The 23,573-nt window shown below is 35.6% G+C and overlaps 1 protein-coding gene across 2 annotated transcripts in view; it reads right to left on the minus strand.

The window, feature by feature from the left end:
* The window catches only part of TNFRSF19 (TNF receptor superfamily member 19), a 91,582-nt gene that overhangs the window by 49,541 nt on the left and 18,468 nt on the right, over positions 1 to 23,573 (minus strand). For both annotated transcript variants that reach the window (XM_020997201.2, XM_020997202.2), the window contains exons 2-4: positions 18,523 to 18,618; positions 15,867 to 15,977; positions 962 to 1,140 (exon numbers count right to left, since the gene is read on the minus strand). In XM_020997201.2, coding sequence (XP_020852860.1) covers positions 962 to 1,140; positions 15,867 to 15,977; positions 18,523 to 18,585 — 353 coding nt within the window. In that variant the 5' untranslated portion in view covers positions 18,586 to 18,618. The remainder of the gene's footprint in view (positions 1 to 961; positions 1,141 to 15,866; positions 15,978 to 18,522; positions 18,619 to 23,573) is intronic.

Genomic DNA, 23,573 nt, shown 5'->3' on the forward strand with positions numbered 1-23,573 from the left:
TATAGGACACCAAGAAATGCAAGGTCAGTTTAAGATGAGGTCTGGTAGGATGAGAAAGGGCCTCATCCGGGAGGTGGCACCTGAGCAGTGCTTTTGAGGAAGCTAAGGATTCTATGAAGTAGAGGTGAGGAGCAAGTTCATTCTGGACATAGAGCACCATGTGCAATGATTTAGCTATCAAAGCACAGAAGGACTAAATTACAAAGCAATGGAATGGCAAATCCAGACAATTAAATCAACAGATATGGATTGAGTGGCAGCTAGGTGGTGCAGTGGATACAGAACCAGACCTAGATTCTGGAGGACCTGAGTTCAAATCCACCCTCAGACACATACCACTTACTAGCTGTGTGACCCTGGGCAAGTCACTTAACCCCATTGCCTAGCCCCCCCACCCCCAAATACTGATTGAGTACCTCATATGTGCAAGGCACTGTTGGGGACTCGAAGAAGTACAAGCCATTGGCCCTACACTCAAGGAATCTATAATCTAATTCACAGGGCCATATTTAGAGCTGGAGAGGAACTTAGCTACCTAGTCCAATGCCCTCATTTTATATGAGACCCAGAGAGGTAAAGTAACTTGCCTAAGGCCATAGATCCTCCTATTCCCAATCTAGTACTGTTTACACAATATTGTAATGACACAAAAACAGGACAAATAATTTAAGAGTTACTATTAGCATGTTAATTTAATAATTAACATGTTAAATAATCTAAGAGTTAATATCAGTGTATTAACTTAATAGTTAATATAACAAATAACAAGATTTATAATAATATATTAATTTAATAATTTACATAATACATAATTTGAGTTAATATTAGCATATTAATTTAATGGTTAATATAATCTTAAATAATTTAAGACTTAATATTGGTAAATATAAAATTGGGGTTTTTTTTAAAAGGGAGAAATAGGTTTTTTAGAACAATGAAAAAAGAGAAAAATTTAACTTACCCTGGTAAGCAATCCCCACAAACAGCATCATTGATGACAGAACAGTTGGCCTTCTGAAATCGGTTCACTAATGCACAATCCAGACAGGGTTTGCATTTCTGAAAGCCCCAGTCCTCCTTGAATCTGTGCGGCCTGCATGTCATGCACTGTGCATCCTCCCCATAACCAAAGCCACATTCCTGTGGGGATTAACAAGCAATAGAAAGCTATTCAGACATTGCAAGCGTGAATAAGGAGGGACTGCTGGGATAAAATGAAGACCTAGTATTATAATTACTGAGAGTAGGCCTTCCTAGATACAAAAGCAGTTCTTTCAGCAAGTTCAAATGTGTCTTCCACTGCTAATAATCTCTCTTACTTCTATAAGTATACTTAGTCATCCACTTTATTCAAGAAACCACTGAGTATTTGAATAATAAAGAGCCGCAAGGACTCCCACTGGTACATTATTACTAGCTTATGGTAGAATTATTGAGCTTTCTTGTTTTCTAATTAAACCAGTCATGTGAATGTTCAGATTCTAAAGTGAATGGACTATTCAGTAATTCACTGGTAAAGGCATAAAAACAAGTACTTTGATATTAGGACTCATATCTTGAGTGAAGGAAGATAATGCCATGTAAAATTTCACACGAAATTTGCATGGTTATGAAAATAACCAAATGTAAAGTTAATTAATGACTGAAAAAATGTTACTTAAGTTTTTATTACCTAATTACATTTGGCTACTTAATAAGTTCAAATTTTATTTAATAAGGTATTCATATACTTCTTAAAATCACCCAAACTATGCAATTCATGATGAAAATGTATTATAACTAGCTTCTTAAAACTGAGTTGCACGCGAAGAAAAGCGTTTTATTTGTGCTACATATTATAATCTTAAGAGGTCCAAGGGCTGCAAGCTGGACTATGCTGAGAATGTGGCCATAGATATGTGGCCAATCTAAAGGGGGGGTGGGGTTGGGCTTTCATTTAAACTCTCAAGGCCTTAGATCCTTTATCTGCAAAATAAAGGAGGTGGGGCAGATGTCTACAGTCCCTTGGAGTTTGAAAATTCTATGATTCTATGTCACATATTTACCTGTTCACTAATTGCATACAATTTGATATTTTCTTACATCTTCTAAATCAAGTTATCTAAAATGAATGAATTTTAAAGTATCCATTAAGTGCTTACTACATGCCAAGCAGTGTGCTAAAGCATGGAAATACCAATACAAAGGCAAAGAGGGCCCCTGTTCTCAAGGAACTGACATTCTTATGGGGGAAACAACACATAGCTAGGACTAGGAGCGAGGAAAGGATAACCCCATTTGGAAAGTCATAGCAGTGGTTCTCAAGTTTTTTCATTTCAGGATTCCTTTATACTAAGGACCCCAAAGAACTTTTGCTTATGTGAGTTACATCTAGCGATATTAACCATATTAGAAATTAAAACTGACATTTTAAAATATTTAATTTCATTTAAAACAACAGTGATAAGCCCATTACATGGAACATAAATAATAGATTTTTATGAAAAAAAAATAACCATTTTCAAAAACAAGAAACTGAGAAGAGTGGCATTTTTAAAAACTTATTTTTGCCATCTTTAATGTCTGGCTTATTGTAAGAGAGCTGGATTCTTGTTTCTGTTTCTGCATTCAATCTGTTATAAGATATCGTTTTGGTTAAAGTATATGAAGAAAACCCAGCTTCACACAGATACTTAGTTGGAAAGGGAGAATTTTAATTGGCAAATAATGTATTAGTATTGGTATGAAAACAGTTTTGACCTTGCAGACCCCTTGAAAGGGTCTTGGGGGCTCCCTGGGTCAATAATTTGAGAACTATTGAATTATAGAGAGGGTAAACAGAGTCACAGAAGAATAGACTAACACCCCCTTAATAATCATCTAGAAAGCCATCTAGATGGAGCACCTTCACTTCTCTCATTTTCTTCTTACTCCTCTGCAATCTGACTTCAGATCTCATCATTCAATTAAAATTGACCTCTCCAAAGTGACTGATACGGATTTTTCCCTACTCCAATCCATCTTCCACTCAGCTACAAAAGTAGTTTTTTCAACACTCAGCTCAAATTCTACCTTCTATGGGAAGCTTGTCCTAGTCCACTGGCTTCCATGCCTTCCTCTCTGAGATGGTTTTCCAATTACTCTCTCTATGTCTTTTACCTCCTTAGTTATCTCCATATTTGTCTCCCTATCAGAATATGAGCTCATTGAGGGGCAGGGACTGTCTATGTCTTTCTTTGTATCTTAATTGCTTAGCAGAATACTTGGCACATAGTAACTGTTTGGTAAATACTTGTCGACAATGGCAGAGTTGAGTTGATCGCAGTTCCTGAAGAAGAAAGCATAGGGAGTGGAGTGGGGGGTGGGGCAAGAAAACGGCGTCTGGAGCCAAGTATAGAAGTAGTGGATGATTGAGGCAACTACCGGTCAGGAGTTCAGGGAATAACAGTGTGTGGCATGACTCTGAGTAAGGCAGTTATCCTTTCTGTGCCCCAAACAACTCCAAGACTATAAATTTTGAAGCAAGTGTCAATTGGCAATGGTGAAGGGAGTTTCCTCACTGGGAACTTCCTGTACTAAATAAAATCATAGTTCCAGTAAAAAACCACTACCAACAAAAAGAGTATACAGCAGGCCAAAATGGAACACATTTGGACACGATGCATATTTTACACTTGGTTTCATTTAGAGGAAGATTATTTCAATCTAATTTTTATGGGAACCAGGATGAGACTCTTTCAAGACAGATAACAGCTGAATTCCTTCTTTTCCTTAGATTTTTCACAAGTCCCTTCAAATGCCTATTTGCCACTCTACTACTGCTTCTATTTTTTTGAGTGCTCATGTCTGCTTTTTATAGTTTCTCTGTCTACCCTCCCTACCAGCCTGCCAGGATTCAGATCTTACTGCTTCCTTATACTCTTCACTAAAAATCTCTCATCCTCTTCTAATCTGCTATGTATGTGTTAGAAAGTTATATACCCACGTTTTCAGTCTATGCTTGGCCATACTTGATGAACTCCTTTCAGCTTAATTCAACAAGAACTTGTTAAAATCCTTACTATGTGCTCAGCACTGTGCTAGATGCTGGGGATATATTGAGATTAAAATATATATAAATATATACATATATATATACATATATATATATGTGTATATATATGTGTATATATATATATGTGTATATATATATATATATATATATATATATATATATATATATATATATATATATATATATGTATGAAACAGTTCCTGCCCTCAAAAAGCTTACATTCTATGAGAAGAAAACATGTACATAAAAAGAAGATATAAAACATAAGGTGAAAGTACACAGCAGAGAACAAAAAACTTGTAAGGAAGTAAAGAAAAGATGAACAGCTCTTAGCACAATGCAAAGTATTTATTATATAGGCTTTCTTAAAATGGAAATTTCAAATGGAATGGAAATTTATTGTTGTATGTTTTGAATCCTCTCTTATGTTCTGCTATGCACATGGCAAAGCTTTTTTTCTTTTCTTATTTTGTATTTGTTTTAATATTTAAGTTCATGTTTCTTTTTCTTATTATTCTTATTATATATAATAAGTTTTAGTATTTAAGTCTAAAATAAAAAAATTTAAAAACAAAAAAGAGAAATTTCTATTAAAAAAATAAAATATAAGATGAACACACATGGTAAATTACAAGGAGGCCCTAGGAGCTGGGAGGGATCACGAAAGGCTTCATGTAGAGGCCGTTGATTGAACAGGGGTTTGAAAGAAACAAGGGATTCTAAGAGACAGAGATGCTTTCCAGGCATGGAAGATGGACATCACAAAGGCACAGAGACCAGAGCTCAGGTGTCATGTGTGATAAATAGCAGGAGAGTCAATACACTTTCCATCGGTACCTGTTCTGAAACTTCCAGTTGAAGGTAAAGTTAATATTTGTAGTAAATAACCTTTGAATGAAGGCCTAAGGGATTCTCCTAAAAACAAAAATCTAAGACTTTTAGTGCTTAAACTTTGTGACCTCTAGTTTAGTATCTTCAGCAGCCTTCTTGCTCATTTTTAGATCATCAGTTGAATTCCACATTATTAAGGCAAATAACGATATGACTTTTGGAGAACTGAGGTGTTAATTATCTATGCCATCTTTAGCTGATTACTTTTGCCAATTAAACATTGGAGAAATAATGTTTGTAACTTTGGCCAGTTTTAAACTGGCCAAATTTTAAAAAAATCATCAAACAATTTCTAGATTTCTGGGCCATGAATGTCTCACATTGGGCTTTTACTATCCGAATATTAATCTTAATATTTCAGACAAAGCTTAGTTTGCCTTTTTGTTGCTTGTTAGTGGATTTATTTTTCAGAGGCTAGGACTAGGGTTGTTTGCACCCACTAATTTTCAGGGAGTATTTAAAAAAATTTCAAGAAGATGACACTGGAAGTCCATTGTAATTTAAAGTACCACCACAACCACTACCATCACCACCACCACTACCACTTTAAAAAACATAATCCAGCTGGCAGATCATAAAATTCTGGGAACTCTATGTAGCGCCTGTTCAAACCAATCCCATAAATCTTGAAAAGACTAGAATTTCAGAGAAGTTGTTTCCAATTACCCAAAGAAGTAAATTATAGTGTGTAGAATATGACTGTTTCGGGCACAACAAAGAAAACTTATCAAAGCATTTAAAACTTATGGACTTGATCTGTCACATTTCTGATGCGTCATAAACATCAGTCACTGTAATTACTTTAGATGCCTCTAGTAAACAGCATATAAATATTAAATTGCTTACAATATAAAAATTTAAAACACTCCAATGTCTTCTTTGATATAGTCTCATTAAATTAGGTAAAACTATTGGTTAAAGGTGCTTTAAAATTGTTCACAGTAGGTCAAAAAGTAGCTAGGAGAAGTGAATCACAAGAGCAGAAGGGAAATATGTAGGAAAACAAGATTTTAAAAATAGAGTACAAAAAGAAAAAAGAATGCAGTGTGTTCTACCCTTTAGACCAAAGGAGCTCATTCTAAATAGCATATCCATAATTTTTCCATATAAAATTAACAGATAAGTAAGTGCAATTCTTGGAAAAGGGTTTCTTTCAAAATGTCATGATCTCCTTAAATGACCTCTCCCTTTTGGATTTCAGGTCACCATTTCGATGCTAGACTTCCAAAGGTAGTAAAACTTTTAAGCAGAGAATGCAATCTAAAATTGTCTGGTATGAGACTCTGATTACATGATACCAAATCATCTATTTGTCTTTTACTAAATTGACTAATTATTATTCTGAATTAGAAAAACAGTAGGTTTTCTTAGTGGCATATCAATTGTTCTGAAGAATCTGAGTTTCTGGCCTGCTTCTGGGAAGCTGGGCTCATGGCAGGACCTCAATACTTCTTGGTAAAAGTGCTTTTTCACCAGCCCACTGCTGGCTTTTCTGTAAAATAATTTCATATTGGCAGAGATGGAAGGCAGAACATGATGCAGGGTTGGAGATGCAGACTCTTAGTCATCTTACTCAGTTAGGTTTTCTATATATACTTTCTCCTTCCCATCCTTTTCTTAGCTTCCTTCAAGAGTCAGCTTAAATTCGACAGGTCTTCCCCATCCTTCTCTTCTGAGATCATGTGTGTGCATGTCTCTCTCTTTCTCTTTCTTTCTTTCTTTCTTTCTTTCTTTCTTTCTTTCTTTCTTTCTTTCTCTCTCTCTCTTCTCTCTCTCTCTCTCTCTCTCTCTCTCTCTCCCTCTCTCTCTCTGTCTCTGTCTCTCTCTCTCTCTCTCTCTCCTCTCTCTCTCTCTCTCTCTGTCTCTCTCTCTCTCTCTCTGTCTCTCTCTCTCTCTCTCTCTCTCTCTCTCTCTCTCTCTCTCTCGCAGCTAGGTGATACAGTGGATAGAGTGCCAGCCCTGGAGTCTGGAGGACCTCAGTTCAAGTCCAGCCTCAGATACTTCCTGGCTGTGTGACCCTGGGCAAGTCACTTAATCCTGTTCACCTCAGTTTCCTCATCTGTAAAATGAGCTAGAGAAGGAAATGGCAAACCACTCCAGTATCTTTGCCAAGAAAATCTAACTGGGGTCACAAAGAGTCAGACACAACTGAAATGACTCAACGACATATCTATCTACCTATAATTGACATAGTTATTTACATGTTTTCTACTCCATTAGAATGTGACCTCATTGAAGACAAAACCAACGTTTTTATCTTTCTCTGTTTCCATATCACCTTTCAGCTGGCATGTAGTACATGCTTATTAAATGCTTTTGGACTAATTTCCTATGAGCAGCTTTCCTCTGACCTTGACATAGATTCAAGAGTTGGTGGAATCCAACTACCTCATTATATTCTCAACCCCATAACCCCAGCCAACCCTTGTAAGCCCCAGTTGGTGAGCTTCCCCCAGTAAAATCACTCATCGTAAACCAGTCACAATCACCCTTTTGTCTTTTCTCCCTCCGCAAATATAGCAAATGCTAATACATAGTAAAAATGATCCAGAGCTGGAAGGGACCTTGCAGGCCATCTATTCCAACACTCATGTCACAGATGAAGAAAATGAGGCCCAGAGATGGTAAGTAATTTGCTCAAGGTCACACAGGTAGCAAAAGTCAGCAGCTGAATTAGGATCCTATGACCCTAAGTTCAGTGCTCTTTCTACCACCACAAGAGATGTGCCTTTCACTTTTCACTGTAGATAAGGCCTCAGACTACCTGAAAGATCCTCTCACCAAGCAGCAATAGTCCATGGCCTAGAATTTCAGGACCAGCAAGTGGTCTTAACTAGTCTTTATTTATGCATGTCCTGAAGTAAAGTTTGTTCACAAAATTTTTTTTTAAAATTTCGATGTTAAGCGATCAATTTCATATTTGAACCTGGCAAGAGTTATTTGTGGATGGATTTTAGAATATCAAAATGAAAATCATAAATTAGATTCATGTCAGTGGTATTTAGAAATTGGCCTTCTTACTTCCTTTTAATGAAACAGCCCAAGGAGTTTTCTCCAGCTTCCAGTTTGTAAGATTCTGGAGTTTGTTGTTGTTGTTATTTTTTTTTATTGTTGCTATTGTTTTTAGAAAAATTAAAAGCTGGAGTTTGTTAGTATTTGCCGAATATCATTTGGCCCTATCAAGTATAATTAAGCCCAAGTAAAATGAACAACACTTTAATTAAATGGTGGGAACAAATAGCTTTTATGCCTACAAATTACATTAACATTTTTCTTGCATCTCTTCACATGAACTAAAGCTACCTTCAAGAGAAGTAAACTGAAAAAGCATGGAGATAGACATCCACCTCTGTGGGAGAAGAAATGTTGTTGTTTATAAGAGTTAATTTTCCACATTAACAAAAGCCATCCCAATAATTGGTTAGAAAAGCTTACTTTGAAAACAGTGCCAAAGACTCAAAGCCCAACTGTTTCAGTGGTTCATGCAAAAACGAGTTTCCTGATTTACAGCTGGGAGATGCTCATGTTAAAAGCACACTGCTGGCACTTAAGACTTAAAATGGAATACTTTCTGAAGAGGCACAGTCATGGCTGGGCAAATTCTAGACAGTGAAAATTAAAAGTCTAATGTGGTTACTTTAAGAAAACACTATCATGCTGTCCCACAAATCCCAAAGTTTTGTTTATTTTCTTGAATCGAAAGGAAGTCCAATGGCTTTCTCAAATTTATATGCTGTTTATGGAACAATTTATACATCTTTTCATATTCTTAATCTTTAGATAAACAGAATCATCAGATCTACTTTTATCAAAAAGAAAAAAGTCTTAATTATTGGTTCTATAAATTATAATAGACTATAGGGCAGCTAGGTGGCATGGTGGATAGAGTGCTGGGCCTGGAATCAGGCAGACTCCTCTTTCTGAGTTCAAATCTGGCCTTGGACACTTACTAGCTGTGTGACCCTGCGCGAGTCACTTATCCCTATTTGCCTCAGTTTCCTCATCTGCAAAATGAGCTAGAAAAGGAAATGGCAAACCACTCCAGTATCCTTGCCAAGAAAACCCCAAATAAGGTCACAAAGAATCGGACATGACTGAAAAACAACTCACACTACAAATAGGTGGAGAAACACTGGCCTAATATGGAATACATTAGTTAAACTAGACTTCACTGAGCCAAAAATCTGTAATGTATTTTTCTTGTAACAATGGCAAATTAACTTGGCTTATTAAAATGGTGTGGTTTGATTACAACTTTTAAAAAGCACTGCCAATTTTTTTGGAATCTAGAAACTAGACAGATTGCAGTGAACTGACTTCTTAGAAAACCCTGGTCTCTGTAAGAGGCAGCATAGTACAGTTAGCCAGTCAATAAGCATTGATTAAGCACTGTGTTCTAGACCCTGTGCTAAGCTCAGAGGATACAAAGAAAGGCAAAGAAAGTGGAACCTGGAGTGAGAAAAAACTGGGTTCTAATCCAGCTCTGATGCCAACTAACTGGATAACCCTAGACAAGCCTCTTCATTTATCTAAGTCTCAGTTTTGTCTGTAAAATGGGGATAATGCCAGCAAGAAAAAAAAATTGTTATTGTGAAGAAAGTGCTCTGAACCTTCAAGTGCTGTTGTTTAAGTGAATTACGTGTACACAGTCTTTAAATAGGAAGATATTTAATTATGTCATTATTGTGATTTGGAAGTCTTTTTCGTATAGAATACTGATTCTGAGTTGTCACTGAGCTTGTTTCTTTCTTTCTTTTTTTTGGTGAGGCAGTTGGGGTTAAGTGACTTGCCCAGGGTCACACAGCTAGTAAGTGTTATGTGTCTGAAGCCGCATTTGAACTCAGGGCCTCCTGATTTCAGGGCCAGTGCTCTATCTACTGCGCCACCTAGCTGCCCCCACTGAGCTAGTTTCTTGGGAAAAGGCCTTCAGTAAGACTCATCATGAGAACCAGAAGCAACCCATTAACTTTAAAGATCTGCTGAGAGGCAGCTAGGTGGCACAGTAGATAGACCTCTGGCCTTGGAGTCAGGAGGACCCGAGTTCAAATTCAGCCTCAAACACTTGACACTTACTAGGTGTGTGACCCTGGGCAAGTCACTTAACCCCGATTGCTTCACCAAAAAGAAAAAAAAATTTACTGAAATCATATCATCAAATGGTAGAATAGCAAGAGTATGAAGGCATACAGTGGTCCCAAAACTTTGGATTTCTTCCAGCTCTTCATCATCAACCTGCATGGTCTAGAGAGAGAGCAAGGGTTTTTAACCTGAGTTCTGTAAGCTTGGTTGCTGTGGGTTTTTTCTTGACCATTTATCAACGTAATTGTTTTCTTTGTAATCCTATGTATTCTTATTTTATGCATTCAAAAAACATTCTGTAAAGGGGTCTAAAAGCTTCACCAGACTGCCAAAGGGGTTAAAGACACACAAAAAGGTTAGAAACCCCAGGTCTAGGAGCATTTTAAGAAACAGAGACTCTAGCAAGAGGTAGTAAAGAAAATAAGATAAAATTAGAAAATTCCAAAAGAGGGAAGAAATCATTTGCCCAAAGCAAAATGCTTAAGGAGCTTAACATGTTTCTCAAAGTAATCACTATTTGGCAAAACAAGAAGACCTCCAACCAATTTTGGGAGAACTACAAGGTTTGCTAAATGATAAGAGATACCTTTTGAACTTGTAAAACTGGGCAAGCTGGAATAAACATTCCTCAAAGTACTTTTTTCATAATTTAAAAAATGTATTAGAAGTAGTAAAGGTTAATGATTTAAATAAACAAAAAAAGTAATTTTGGAATCAGGAACTGTTGTTGAGGCTTCTTGCTACCTAGTAATTGAAAGGAAATGAGAAGAGGTATGGGAAAAACCACTGACCATGAAGGGTAGTGGGATACCAAAGCTCCCACTTCCTCCAGGGAAGGAAGGTATACCAGTAGCATTTAAAACAAAACAAAACAAAAAACCCTGCTACTGAGAACCCTAAAGGGAGAGACCCAAGATAAGCATTTAATCCTAGACACCTTGAAGGAAAATAAAGACTTGAAAAGCTTCCAAAGAAAATAATAATTAAGAGTAATAAAACCACAGATGGAAATTTTAAGTGTACCTAGATCTCACCTGCAACATGTTTATGACCTATCTTTAAGTGATAGGCACAAACTCTGAATTAAAAAATAATCAAAGTATAAGTAATTGTAAGCAGAAAAGCTGATGTTACTATAGATAGAGAAACAGGGTTAGGACAAGAAAACGAGGCAAAGAAAATAGCTTACTCTGTAAGCTTTCCATGTTGTCTGAAACGAGCTGTCTTTTTCATGTCAAAGTAGCTTTAGTTGTGGGACTTCAGTAATTGGATCCAGTACTTCCACTTTCCCATAAATTACTTAAAGATGCTGCTGTTTACTGTACTTTTTAGATTCAAAACACTTAGCCTAACCATAATCTTGAGCTTCAATCGAAAAGTTAAAAGAGTTTTCTCTTTTTGTACTTCATAAAAAGGAAATAAGAAGACCTCTCTTATAACTACATATTTAGTTTTCTAAGTAAAAATCTCCTTTAGAATGTTATCCATGAAGTCATTTTTTTAATCATAAATTTAAGAGGTGTTATAAAACTGCTAAGCAAATAAAGCTTATTTTTTAGTAAGAGGACTTATCCTTTTATACATAAAGCCTGAAAGTAATAATTAACCAAATTAAATAGAACTGACCTTTTAAATGTTTTCACCTACATAAAAATATTTATACTTTACTTTTCTTTCATAGGAAAGTCATGTATGGTGGTTAAAATCCTAATATGAGGAACAGAGAAGAAAAATGAACAAATTCATTCATTATAATTAAGACTTCTCTTCCTTCGAGTAATTAAGAAAAATCTTTTACCTTGATTTTAGCCAACTAGCAAATAAAAATGTATTTTGCATTTTCTCAACTGTCTTTGAATTTCACAGGTTTTTCAATTAACATCAGGAAGCTGGGCTCACTCACCATATTAATTTATTAAGAACTGAAACCAAGATAGAAAGTTAAATAATTATTTTTTGAAGAGCAGGCATGAAATAAAAATAATGTATGTATTCATGAATTACTTCAGCTTTGGCCTTTAACCTTAACATATATATTTTTTAATTGCTTAATGTCGATGATGAAGCCCATGGAGTATAACATTGATGACAAAACCCATAGAGACTCTTAAAAAAAGACACTTCTCTATGAAATATATGACATTATATCCTAAGGAACACAAATGATCATATGGAATTATACTTGTACATTCCAATGAAACCTGAGACTCAAGTCTTTAAAGTTATTATTGTTGTGATAGAACATGGAAAAACCAAACCTTCCTCATCCAATTTATCCTGTTGCTTCCAAACATAGAAAATGTTAATAAATATTCTCTCTCTCTCTCTCTCTCTCTCTCTCTCTCTCTCTCTCTCTCTCTCTCTCTCTCTCTTTTCTCTCTCTCTCTTATTCCATGGTTTGATATGGCTGAAGAACTCATCACCTAGTGGCCAGCCTATGGTTAAAAGCTTCTCTATACCTACTTATTCTGGTCCTTGGAAAGAAGATAGAGTCCGTGACCTGGATCAGACTCAAAGATTCTCCAGCCAACATGGTAGAGCCAGTTAGGGCTTGTGCTCTGTGGGTACAGCCTTCAAGAACCCAGGATCACTTCTTTGCCATAATGAGGCATTGAAGTAGAACTTTTATCTAGAAATATGATATTATAAAAGTCCCAAGATTTGTAATGATTTCCCTTTATGCAATTTCTACTCGAAAAATATTACACAACACAGTGTGCTTGCTGTTTAAATGAGCTTTCATTTTAAATAAAAGGAAACATTTAGCATGGATAAGTATGAGATTTAATAAAATACAGAATTGTAATTTTTCAAGTGATTATTTATTCAGTATGAAAACTGATCTAATACAAAGTTACTGGGATTTCAAAATTTCACTGTGCTTCTTTAGAAGTCTTGTGTCTGGGGCAGCTAGGTGGCACAGAGGATAGAGCACTGGCCTCGGATTCAGGAGGACCTGAGTTCAAATCTGGCCTCAGACATGAAACACTTACTAGCTGTGTGACCCTGGGCAAGTCACTTAACCCCATTGCCTAGCCAAAAAAAAAAAAGTCTTGTGTCAGGGCAGCTAGGTGGCACAGTGGATAGAGCACTGGCCCTAGAGTCAGGAGGACCTGAGTTCAAATCCGGCCTCAGACACATAATACTCACTAGCTGTGTGATTCTGGGCAAGTTACTTAACCCCAATTGCCCTCACCAAAACAAAAACAAACAACCAAAAAACAAACAAACCAACAAAAAGAAGTCTTATGTCAAAGTTTTCCAGAAATGTTCAGAAGTAAAATTTAGTGAACTTAATTCAGATTATAAAGGTGGACTTTGAATCATTTAGGTTTCATTTCTGTTAGCTATTTCTATTATTTTAGATATAAAATTCTTATCAGACATATTTGACACAAAAGATGTCTGTCACAGTCAATTACTTCCCTTCTTATCCTAAGTACTTTGTGTTTGTGCAAAACCTTTCCAATTTTATATAATCAAAAATATGTTTCATTTTTCATAATGGCCTACATTTCTCATTTAGTTAAGAATCCATCCTCTGTCAATCAGTCAAGCATTTATTAACTGCCTACTACGTGCCAGGCACTATGCTAAACACTAGAGGTACAAAGACAGGCAAAAGACAATCTCTGCTCTTGAGGAGCTCACAATCTGTTGGGAGAGAAAACATGAAAACCAGTAAGTACAAACAAGCTATGCATAGGATAAATAGGAAATAATCAAAAGGTACATAACAATCTACTTTTCTTTTAATTTTTTTACGATTTAATCTTTAAAATTTAGATCATGTATTCATTTTGAATTTATTGTGGAATATGGTATAACATTTTGGTTTAAAGCTAATTTTTGCCAAATTGGTTTCCAGTTTTCCCGGTAGATCTTATCAAATAAGGAGTTCTATTCTAAGTAATTTATATGTTTTTTTGAACCCTACGTTATTGAGCTAAATTATTTCTAGTTATTTTTTGTCTATCCTGCTCCAGTGATTTACATTTTTATTTTTTAACCATTACCAAATAGAATTGATGACTGAGTTTGAGGTTTAGAGGTCTAGAAGTGATATTCTCTCCTCATTTTTGCTCTTCTTCATTATTTCTCTTGATATTCTAGATCTTTTGTTTCTCCAAATGAATTTTGTTACTATTTTATCTAATTCCACTAAGTACCCCTTTGGTAAGTTTGACTGGCATAGCTAAGTTTGTAAATGAATTGGCTATATTATTATTATTACTCAGCACAGCACAGCAATAAGCACTGAATATAGGTAAGAACTTAATACCATATAAGAAGTAACCATTTGTTACTTCTAGGAACATTTTGTAATGAATATACAGTTATTGGATGTGCTGTGGTAGGATGACTCCCAAATATTTCATGTATTTTAAATATATTTTTGTATTTTTACAAAATATTTCGATATTTTTTTAGCCAGAATTTATGAAAATCTGATCCCCCAGGAAGGAATGTTTTCCTGAAGAAGAACTTAAGTAATTGAATTCTCAAATCTTCTCTCCCTTTCTGGTAGAAAACAAGGCCACTTCTTGATCAAATTTATCCCACAAACTAAGCTTCACATATAAATCACTGTACATACAACAGCAAAATGTTTATCTGAACATATTTTTGACAACAGAAGTTGAAAATTATCTGTTGAAATGCTACTAGATTTCACACAGAGTTCAAAGAACAGATAATTCAAAACCAAATGTAAAACACAGGATGTTTAAATCACTCCATTTATTTAACACACCAATTCCAAAGAAGCTGCCTCCCATGAAACTACTAGTTCAATGCATAATTCTTTGTTTCCTGCTGTTTGTAGATCGTTGATCAAAAATCTATGAATGACAAAACCAGTCTTTGAACAATGTCAAGCCTGTGGGTAGAGAGCACTTCTCTTTGGAGGAGCCAGACTTAGTCACTTTAAACAAAGGGAAAACTCTATTGTTTCTGCCTTTTTGAACAAGAAGACTTTGATGCTTTCTACCGCTGAAGGAGATACATCAATGACTTAAAAGCTCCCCAACTACCAAGTCAGACTCCCAAAGTGTCAAAGAAAAGAAACCAGGCCCTACCTTTCTTAAGATGCATCCAGGAGAACAGAGAACCAAAATTCTTCACTGGTATAGATTTTCCCTAAGTATTGTTGCATTTCCAAATTTTCAAAAAGTCTCATTTAAAAAATGCTTTAGACTCAATTTTAATAAAAATAATGACAGCAAATATTTTTATTTTAAATGATACTATAAGACAGCTTGGGTGAGTTCAGTTGACTTTTTTTTTTAAATAAAAAGATGTTTACCCCCATCCAGTTTGGATGGGAAGTAGTCCTGAAGGACTTCTTCAATTCCACTAATATAATAATCATTTACTATGTGTAGCTCATTGTTGAACCCTGTAGCTCACTCGAGGTAGAACATATTTATTTCTCATCTCTACTACCATCAAAAATATTCACCCCAGGAAAAAGCTGACAATTATGTCACTGAATACATGTCAATATTTATCTTTATTTATTTTGAGTTTATTTTAAAGGTTGTGTTTTATAGCATATCAATTAGATGATGTTACCTAAAAACATTACTTTGTAGTCTCTTATACTTATAACTTTTGTTTGATGGAAGAGCCTATTTTTCAATGAAAATTGAACTAAAAAAATTTTTCCACTAAAACTCATATCTTGTATATGTTTAATGCACACAGATTGCAAATAAATAATTACTATTCTTAAAGACTGTGAAGCAGGATAAAATTATAACATTAATACAAATTTCCAGAAGATTTGCATTTTGGGGAAAGAAAACTGCCCAACAGTAAAAAACATTTAACTATCATTCTATCATATATCTAATAGATGTACCTTAGACAGCTCCATTCCTGGGCCACATTGTTTGCAAGGGATACAGTTTCCTGAGCGATCCCTAAATTCTTGTTGTCTGCAGTCTCCTGTTTCAGACATTATTTTATGTGGCTAAAAGAAAAAAAAATACACACAAAATTCAAAGTGAAAATGAGCTCTTTGGAACAGAAAGTTGAAAAAAAAATTCAAGGTATTGTTCTAATAAAGCTGTCTGAAATAACTACTGTCACACCCAGAAATGCTAATTGAGAAAGAAATAAAGCTCATTTTCACTTTTTGAAAAGAGGCCAATTTAGGATGGGCTGAAAGTCAATGAGCCTAATTCTTCAGGATACTTGAAGCACCATTCTTTCTCCTTAATACAGAGGAAGGAAAATTTTCTCTCCTAGGAGCCAAGTTTGTTCAACTCCAGGGCAGAATTGCTTCTTTCCCCGAGACAATTTTCTGACAATGTGAGTGAAAAGTGATATATTATGCCCTTAAGGGCTCTTGCTGTAGCCTGAGGAGAATGTCTGGAGCCTAGGAAATGTCTAGGAAAGGAAAGGGCATGCAGAGAGGGCTATTCTTCTCGGGCTCTGGGTTTTCAGCATTCTTCTGCTTAGTAAACTTCCAAGTTAACACCAGTCTATTCTCTGATCTGCAAATAAGAGGATACATTTGCAAATATAATGAATCTGGATGGCCAGTTACACAGGATTTTGCAATGACTCATTAGAAATTTCCAAGTCGATTCAATGTGACTGCCATTAGTTTTGCAGGAACAAATTCAGTCCTTTCTGAGTGTACAAAGTGTAGATTTTACTGAGAACCCATGAAAGAACAATACATGCTTGCTCTTATTGATTTGGGTACAGGCTTTGGAAAATAATTTCTGAGAATTACTGGATTAAAAAATTGAAATTTGTAAAGTGTTTTAAAGTTTGCAAAGTGCTTTATCCATATAATCTCATTTAAATCTCACAATAACCCTTTGATGTAGGTGTGATTAATATGCTCTTTCCAAAGGTGAGGAAACTGAGGTTAAGAAAAGGTTAAGTGACTTGCCCAGGGTCCCACAGCTAGTAAGTGTCTGAGACAAGATTAAGAGCTCAGGTCTTTCTGACTCCAACTCCAGCACTGTCCACTACTCCTGTCTGTTCTAGTTGGCAGAAAAATTATTGGTTTTGAAATATTTTGAGTTCTTCAGAAGATATTACATAAATATGAAATTATATTCTTATTATTGAGTCCTCTTAACATTTTATTGAGGTAAACAATATGTTTGGGGAGGGGAAGTCTTAAATTAAGAAACTTTCAGTCAAGGCAATGAGGTTTCTATGCCATTTTCCAAAAGAGGTCTCTGTTAGCTCTAAATGTGTATGATCAAAAATTATTTAAGCCAAATTTGAAGGACTCAGAGAAAACCAGGACAACAGAATACTCAGTTATGATATGAATGAACTTACATTAATCATTCCCGCAAAGTCAATAATTATTTTTAAATTTTTATATTCCTTCTCTAACCCCCTCCTCCCCAATAAGCCAAATTATATTTAATATAGAGAACATTTTTTTAAATGTATTTTTCTCTTTAACACAGAATCAGGGAAATTTGAAGATGGCAAGAGCTGTCTCTGTGGACTGGTTTGGTACAATGCCTTACTACAATGCTATGTAGAGAAAGGCTCTTAATAAATGCTTTTAGGCAGAGCCCTCATGGCAGGGTGGGAACACCACTGGATTGGAAGTCATGTGACCTGAGTTCATCTCCTGACTCTACTACTTAAAACCTCTGTAAATCTTGGGCAAATCACCCTCCAGGCCTCAGTTTTCTCATCTGAAAAATAAGCTGGTTGGCCAAGATCACCTTCACCTTCTCTCTCAATCTCTGGTCCTGTAACAGATGGGCTTTGATTCTGTCAAAATCCAGAGTGAGATAGAAACATCTAAACTTAGATGAAAAAGGCTATGTCTCAAAGATATCCAGAAAGAACAATTCCACACAGCCTCCCTTTTTAACTGCTTACACTTACAGCTTTAAGCAAATTTTCCATACGTCTACCTGAATTTCTCATTGTAGCCTAACACCCTTTCTTCATACTCTGTTCTCCATGGAGAACAGTTGCTATCCTCTGCATAATAACCCTTCATATATTCAAAGATCATTATTAAGCTTTGCTTTATTATGTCTCCAGATGAAATAAATTTCAGTTCCTTTTAACTTCCCTCATAGGGCCCATTTTCCAACACTTTTAATCATCTTAATAGTTCTCCTTTGAACCTTTTCCAAGTTTTCCACAAACCTTATAAGCCATGCAGTCCGGAACTGGAAATAATACTCTAGTCAGGAAGGGTCTGACTCGTGCTGAGTATGGCACATTTCTATGAGCCACAAGATAATTTATCATTGTCATGGGGCTAGAAATGTTGTTACTCCTTTTATTTGATTTCCTCTATGTTTCAAAGAAAAGAATTTAAATAATGCCTTCCAAAGTCAAGATTGGACATTTCTGTCCATTTCTGATTCATTAATATGTAGTACGGAAGTTTAAAAAATATTTGAAAGAAAGACAAAGGAGTCTGAGACAATTATAGAAACACTCTAGACCACATTCTATTATTTATATTTCTTTCCTTGCATTCAAATGAAAAAGTAGAATGAGAAGGATTTACTTACCAAATGTGCTAGTAAAAATGCTATCGTGAATAATAGTTCTTTTGGCGATCTTTTAGGTTCCATCTCCTTTGATGAATTATATTCCCAATGTGAAAACTAAAATCAAAGAAAATAAAGAAAATACATTTAAAATTTTAAACATGAATGGATTTACTTTGAATTGCCATTTGAAATCCAACAATGTACTTACATGATTGTTACTCATTATTTAAAAGGGATCATTTAAAAAAATCAACCTGGACAAATGACCAAAGTTAATTTTTAAAACACAGGAGTGAAAAAGTAAGGCTTTAATCCACCAACAAATTTTATTTAAAACTCTAACTGGCTTTAACCTCCTTCCTTTTCCATTTTCCATTTGAAATCACTATTGAGTTGAGTATAGTGCACTCAGTAGACAATCACAGCTCAAACAAGAACAATGAAAACTACTACTGACTTCAAAGGCAATTCATTCCCCATGCAAGGATGAACTTAGGCTGTGCCTCTGGGATGTCAGAACAATCAGTTAATGAAGTCAGTGGAGTCAAACAACCAGTCAATTCACTAGTGAAAAAAAGACAGTCAAACAACTTGTTTGACTTGTCCATTTGGACACAACAGTCAATGAGGTAAATCTGTATATTTGGCATTCGTGAAATCTGATGCACACAAGAAGTATGTGAATTAAGTATAATGGAAATTAAGGGAAAATAAGAATCATAGGATAATTGGATTTGGAGCTAGAAGGAGAACCTGAGAGATGATCAACTCAACCTTTTTATTTTACAGATGCAGAAATAAAGGGACACAGAAGGTTAAATCATTAAGCCATTTTTAAAAATGGTAAACTGAGTGTTCCCACAGACAACTTGAAGTTGAGAGATTGATCTGGGTAATTCAGGAAAAGAAAACTCAATCAAATTTTAAAAAAGAATGAAGGATTTTTTTCTCTGTCCTAGAAGGCTTAGATTATAATTTAAAAAGCCAATTAAGCCATTTTCTTCACATCTACACAGTGGCAAAGGAAGAAGAGATCTCCCAAAGAAAAAAGTAACTGTTTAATGGGTAGCTCCTAGGGTGTCCATCCAGTTGCATTATTGAAAAGTAAGTTGAGAAAGTCCAGGGTTTCTTTGAAGCAGAGGCTTTTAAAACAAATACATCCAGAAAAGATGGTCTTGTGTGTTCCAAAAAAACAATAAAGTCCACAGTCTCCTTCCAACTACCTTAAGCAAAACATCCTCTCTAGTCCTCTCCCTCCCCAAACAAAGCAAGTTACACCCCCATATAAAGAAAACCCAATCTTTTAGCAGTGTTTAGTTAGCCAGAGGGACACCAACAAGGCAGCACAAATTCAGAGAAAAAGGCAAAATCAAATTGGCTGTCTTAACAAGTGAAATAGATGTACATGTATAACCTATATTAGAGAGGGAGGGAGAAAAATTTGGAACTCAAAATCTTATAAAAGTGAATGTGAAAACTATCTTTACATGTAATTGGAAAAAAAGTGGGGGAAAAACAAGTCAAATAGAGTGGGAAAACCATTGGGAGATTACTTAGTTGACAGGAATTTTTTGATCAGAAGTTGAGATAAATTTATTTAAAATAATCTAGTGCTTCACATAAGAGGCTTTTAGTAATTGTGTACAGAAATGTATCGGCATCCAGCCTTTATATCTTTTGCATCCAGCACTTAAATCTATATAACTTAAATTAATGCAATGATTGCTTAATCACCTAGCTCCCTTAAATTGTGAATGCACAGGTATACAAATATACAAACAAAACTAAATCACAATGCCTTACAGCTCTCCTACATGATTATTTACATTTCTTTAGAATGCAGGATAACAGGATTATAGACTTAGAGATGAAAGGGACCTTGGAGGTCTAAACTGAGGCCCAATGAGGTTGACTTGTCCAAGGTCACACAAGTAAGGTAGCAGATCCAGAGATTTGAACTCAGGGCCTCTGACTCCTTCCACTAACCCAACATTATTAAAATGTACCAACAACAGTTAATGAAATAATGGATTTTTAACGATTAAAAAATATTTGTCATTCTAATTTTGAAAATTCTTTTACAAATAAAAATCTTAAATTTGTATATAAAGGTCCTAACATCAAAGGGCTGAGTTTCATAGAATGAGAGAAAAGAATTGATTACTTGAGCATCCACTTTGTGTAGAGTACACTGAGTTCTGTGGGGAGTTAGTTGAAAGATAACATCAGTGGGAGAAAAAATTAAATACTAACAATCATGAGCATTTATATCCAGTTAAAAAAACCTGACTTTGGCCCTTCAGTCCTTGAAAGCTGATGGGGGTAACAAAACACACACACACACACACACACACACACACACACACACACACATTTCTCACTCAATGAAATGATAGACTACATGGATCCACAGATGATGCCTTATTTTAGATGAGATTTTTCTTTAACAAGACAAAATAATTTTTAAATACCAGTCTCATAAGAGACATCCTCTCTTATTTCATTAACACAAGCCAAACTGGACCAAAATAGAGAGTTGAATGAAGAATTCAAAACTAGCTGTCTCATGTTCGACATTTTAAGGGGTTAGGCATTTCTTCCAAGAAAGAAAATCTTTCCAGTAATAGCAATGGGAAAAACAAAAACAAAAACAAGCCTATCCTATTGTTCTCTGATCCTTTTACTAGCTATACTACTCACTGTGTGACCCTGGGTAAATCACTTAGCATCTCTATACCTCAGTTCCTCTCCTTTAAGTAGAAGGGAGACAGTCCTACTTATCATCCCTAAATTCACTAGATTGTAGTGAGGATCAATAGAGATAATTCGTGTGAAAGTATTCTGAAAATTGTAAAGTGCTCTGCAAATGTAAGGTATTATCATTATTAGCACCATTTGGCAGGCAACCAAATAATTTCTACTCCCAAAGGTGTAGGAAGCAGAACAGAATCTCAAAGGTGATGTGCTCACCTAAAGACTCTAAGAATGAATTTTGGTGAAAGGACATGGGATGAAGTGGGGCTCTGCCACTTAACTGACTTTGGGAGCTTAGATGAGTCACTCTACTTCCTTGTTTCTCAGTTTCCTCATATTTATAAAATGAAGGGATTGGATTGGAGTTTCTATACTGTCCTTCCTTGGATGAGATAGGTTTATTAAAGGGGCATTTTAACAAATGCATGTACATAAAAGGAGTAATTGAGTTTTCATAAGATAGTCCAAAATCAAGGGACATTTTGCAAGTAATTCAGCTATGATGAAGTGTCAGGAGTGTGAACTTGAATTTCCTGGAATAAAAAGAAATGCCGTATGAATTTCTTTGGCATTTAAAACAGGGGGAAAACTGGGCAAAAAAGTCAAGCATTTAAAGTAATAATATCGAAAGTTAAAAATGAAGCAAAAAATTACATTTCAATTACTGAAATGGCATTTAGCTGCTAGACATCTCTTTCTCAAAAACTTTTAAAAATAATTTTTTATACTGTTCAGTTGATGACATCAAATGTGAAGTTATGAAGAATGTCAGGCTCAAGAATGATTGTGATTATGTGGAATTGGGCAGCTGGTTAGAAATGCAGCTGTGTGGGTGTACCTCGCTAATACGTATTCATCCTATATGATGCCTGACCATCCGTTTAGATTCTTTTGGGGGTTAAGGAGGGTCATAGCCTTTGCTAGGTGGCACAGTGGATAGAGTACTGAGTTTGGAATCAGCAAGACTCATCTTCTTGAGTGCAAATCCTGCCTCAGACACTAGCTGTATGACCCTGGGCAAGTTATTTAACCTTGTTTCCCTCAGTTTCCTCATCTGTAAAATGGACTGGAGAAGGAAATAGCAAACCACTCCAGTATCCTTGCCAAGAAAACCCCTAAAAGGTGTCACAAAGAGTAAGACAAGACAAATGATTCAACAACAATAATAACCTTTGTGTGCAACCAGTATGATTCATATGAGGGAAAGTGGGTGGGCTCATCTTAACAAGTCAATTGTATTCAAGGAACATGGGCAGGTGGGACTGGATGTGGCAATGACTGGTAGGTGTCACACATGCTGCAATTCCTTGAAACCCTGTGCATTTATTATTCTAATTTATGACTGAGGAACAGAAGCAGCAGTGAATACAGCTGGTCACTGGAAAAACCTTTTCCTTCCTGAAGCAGATCCTTCTGACAAATGCTTTGTTGCTGTTGCTATGTACTTGTCTGCTATTGTACTAAGCAACCACATCAAAAAGAGACCCATTGAGAGTAAATAGAAGACTTGATTTACATAAGCCAGAATATAATCATACTAACAACTATCGTTTATGTGGTACTTTACATATATTATCTTATTCAATCCTCACAACAACCTTGGGAGGTGGTTGCTATTACTATGCTCATTTTCAAATAAGGAAACTGAGGTGGACAGAGAGTTTAAGACTCAGGGGTTTTTTACGACCTTAAATACTCGAATCATTTACCCAGGATCATAGGTCAGCTAGTTGGCACAGTGGATAGGCCTGGAGTTAGGGAAACATCTTTCTGAATTCAAATGTGGCCTCAGACACTTACTAGCTGTGTGACCTTAGGCAAGTCACTTAACCCTGTTTGCCTCAGTTTCCTCATCTGTAAAATGAGCTGGAAAAGGAAATGGCCAACCACTCTAATATCTCGGCCAAGAAAATATCAAATGGAGTCAGGAAGAGTTGGACACAACTGAAACAATTCATCAACAACAAACAGAGTTGGAATGCTTCTGAAGCAGGATTTGAACTCAGGTCTTCCTGCCTTTTGGAATTTGTCTGCATTGTGCCACCTGTTAAATACCTATTAAATAAGTCATCCAGGCTGCCTATCTTGATAAGTGGGGTTGATATTGTATCTATTTCCCATTTCCATAGCTTCTAAATGGGAAAAGCCCAAGACATTTTTAAAAAGGTTCATCTCCAAGTCCCTTATCTAAACATATAAATACCTTAAAGCCCTGGTAGCCACCCAAGATATGGTAAAGGGACTTAATACATGTTTATTGTCTGATTCCCAATTCAGGTGTGAAGAGCTAAACTATTCAAAAGAGAGCAAGGGTC

This window comes from Phascolarctos cinereus, unplaced genomic scaffold (assembly GCF_003287225.1).
Source record: "Phascolarctos cinereus isolate Bilbo 61053 unplaced genomic scaffold, phaCin_HiC Scaffold_726;HRSCAF=1367, whole genome shotgun sequence".
Classification (NCBI taxonomy): domain Eukaryota; kingdom Metazoa; phylum Chordata; class Mammalia; order Diprotodontia; family Phascolarctidae; genus Phascolarctos; species Phascolarctos cinereus.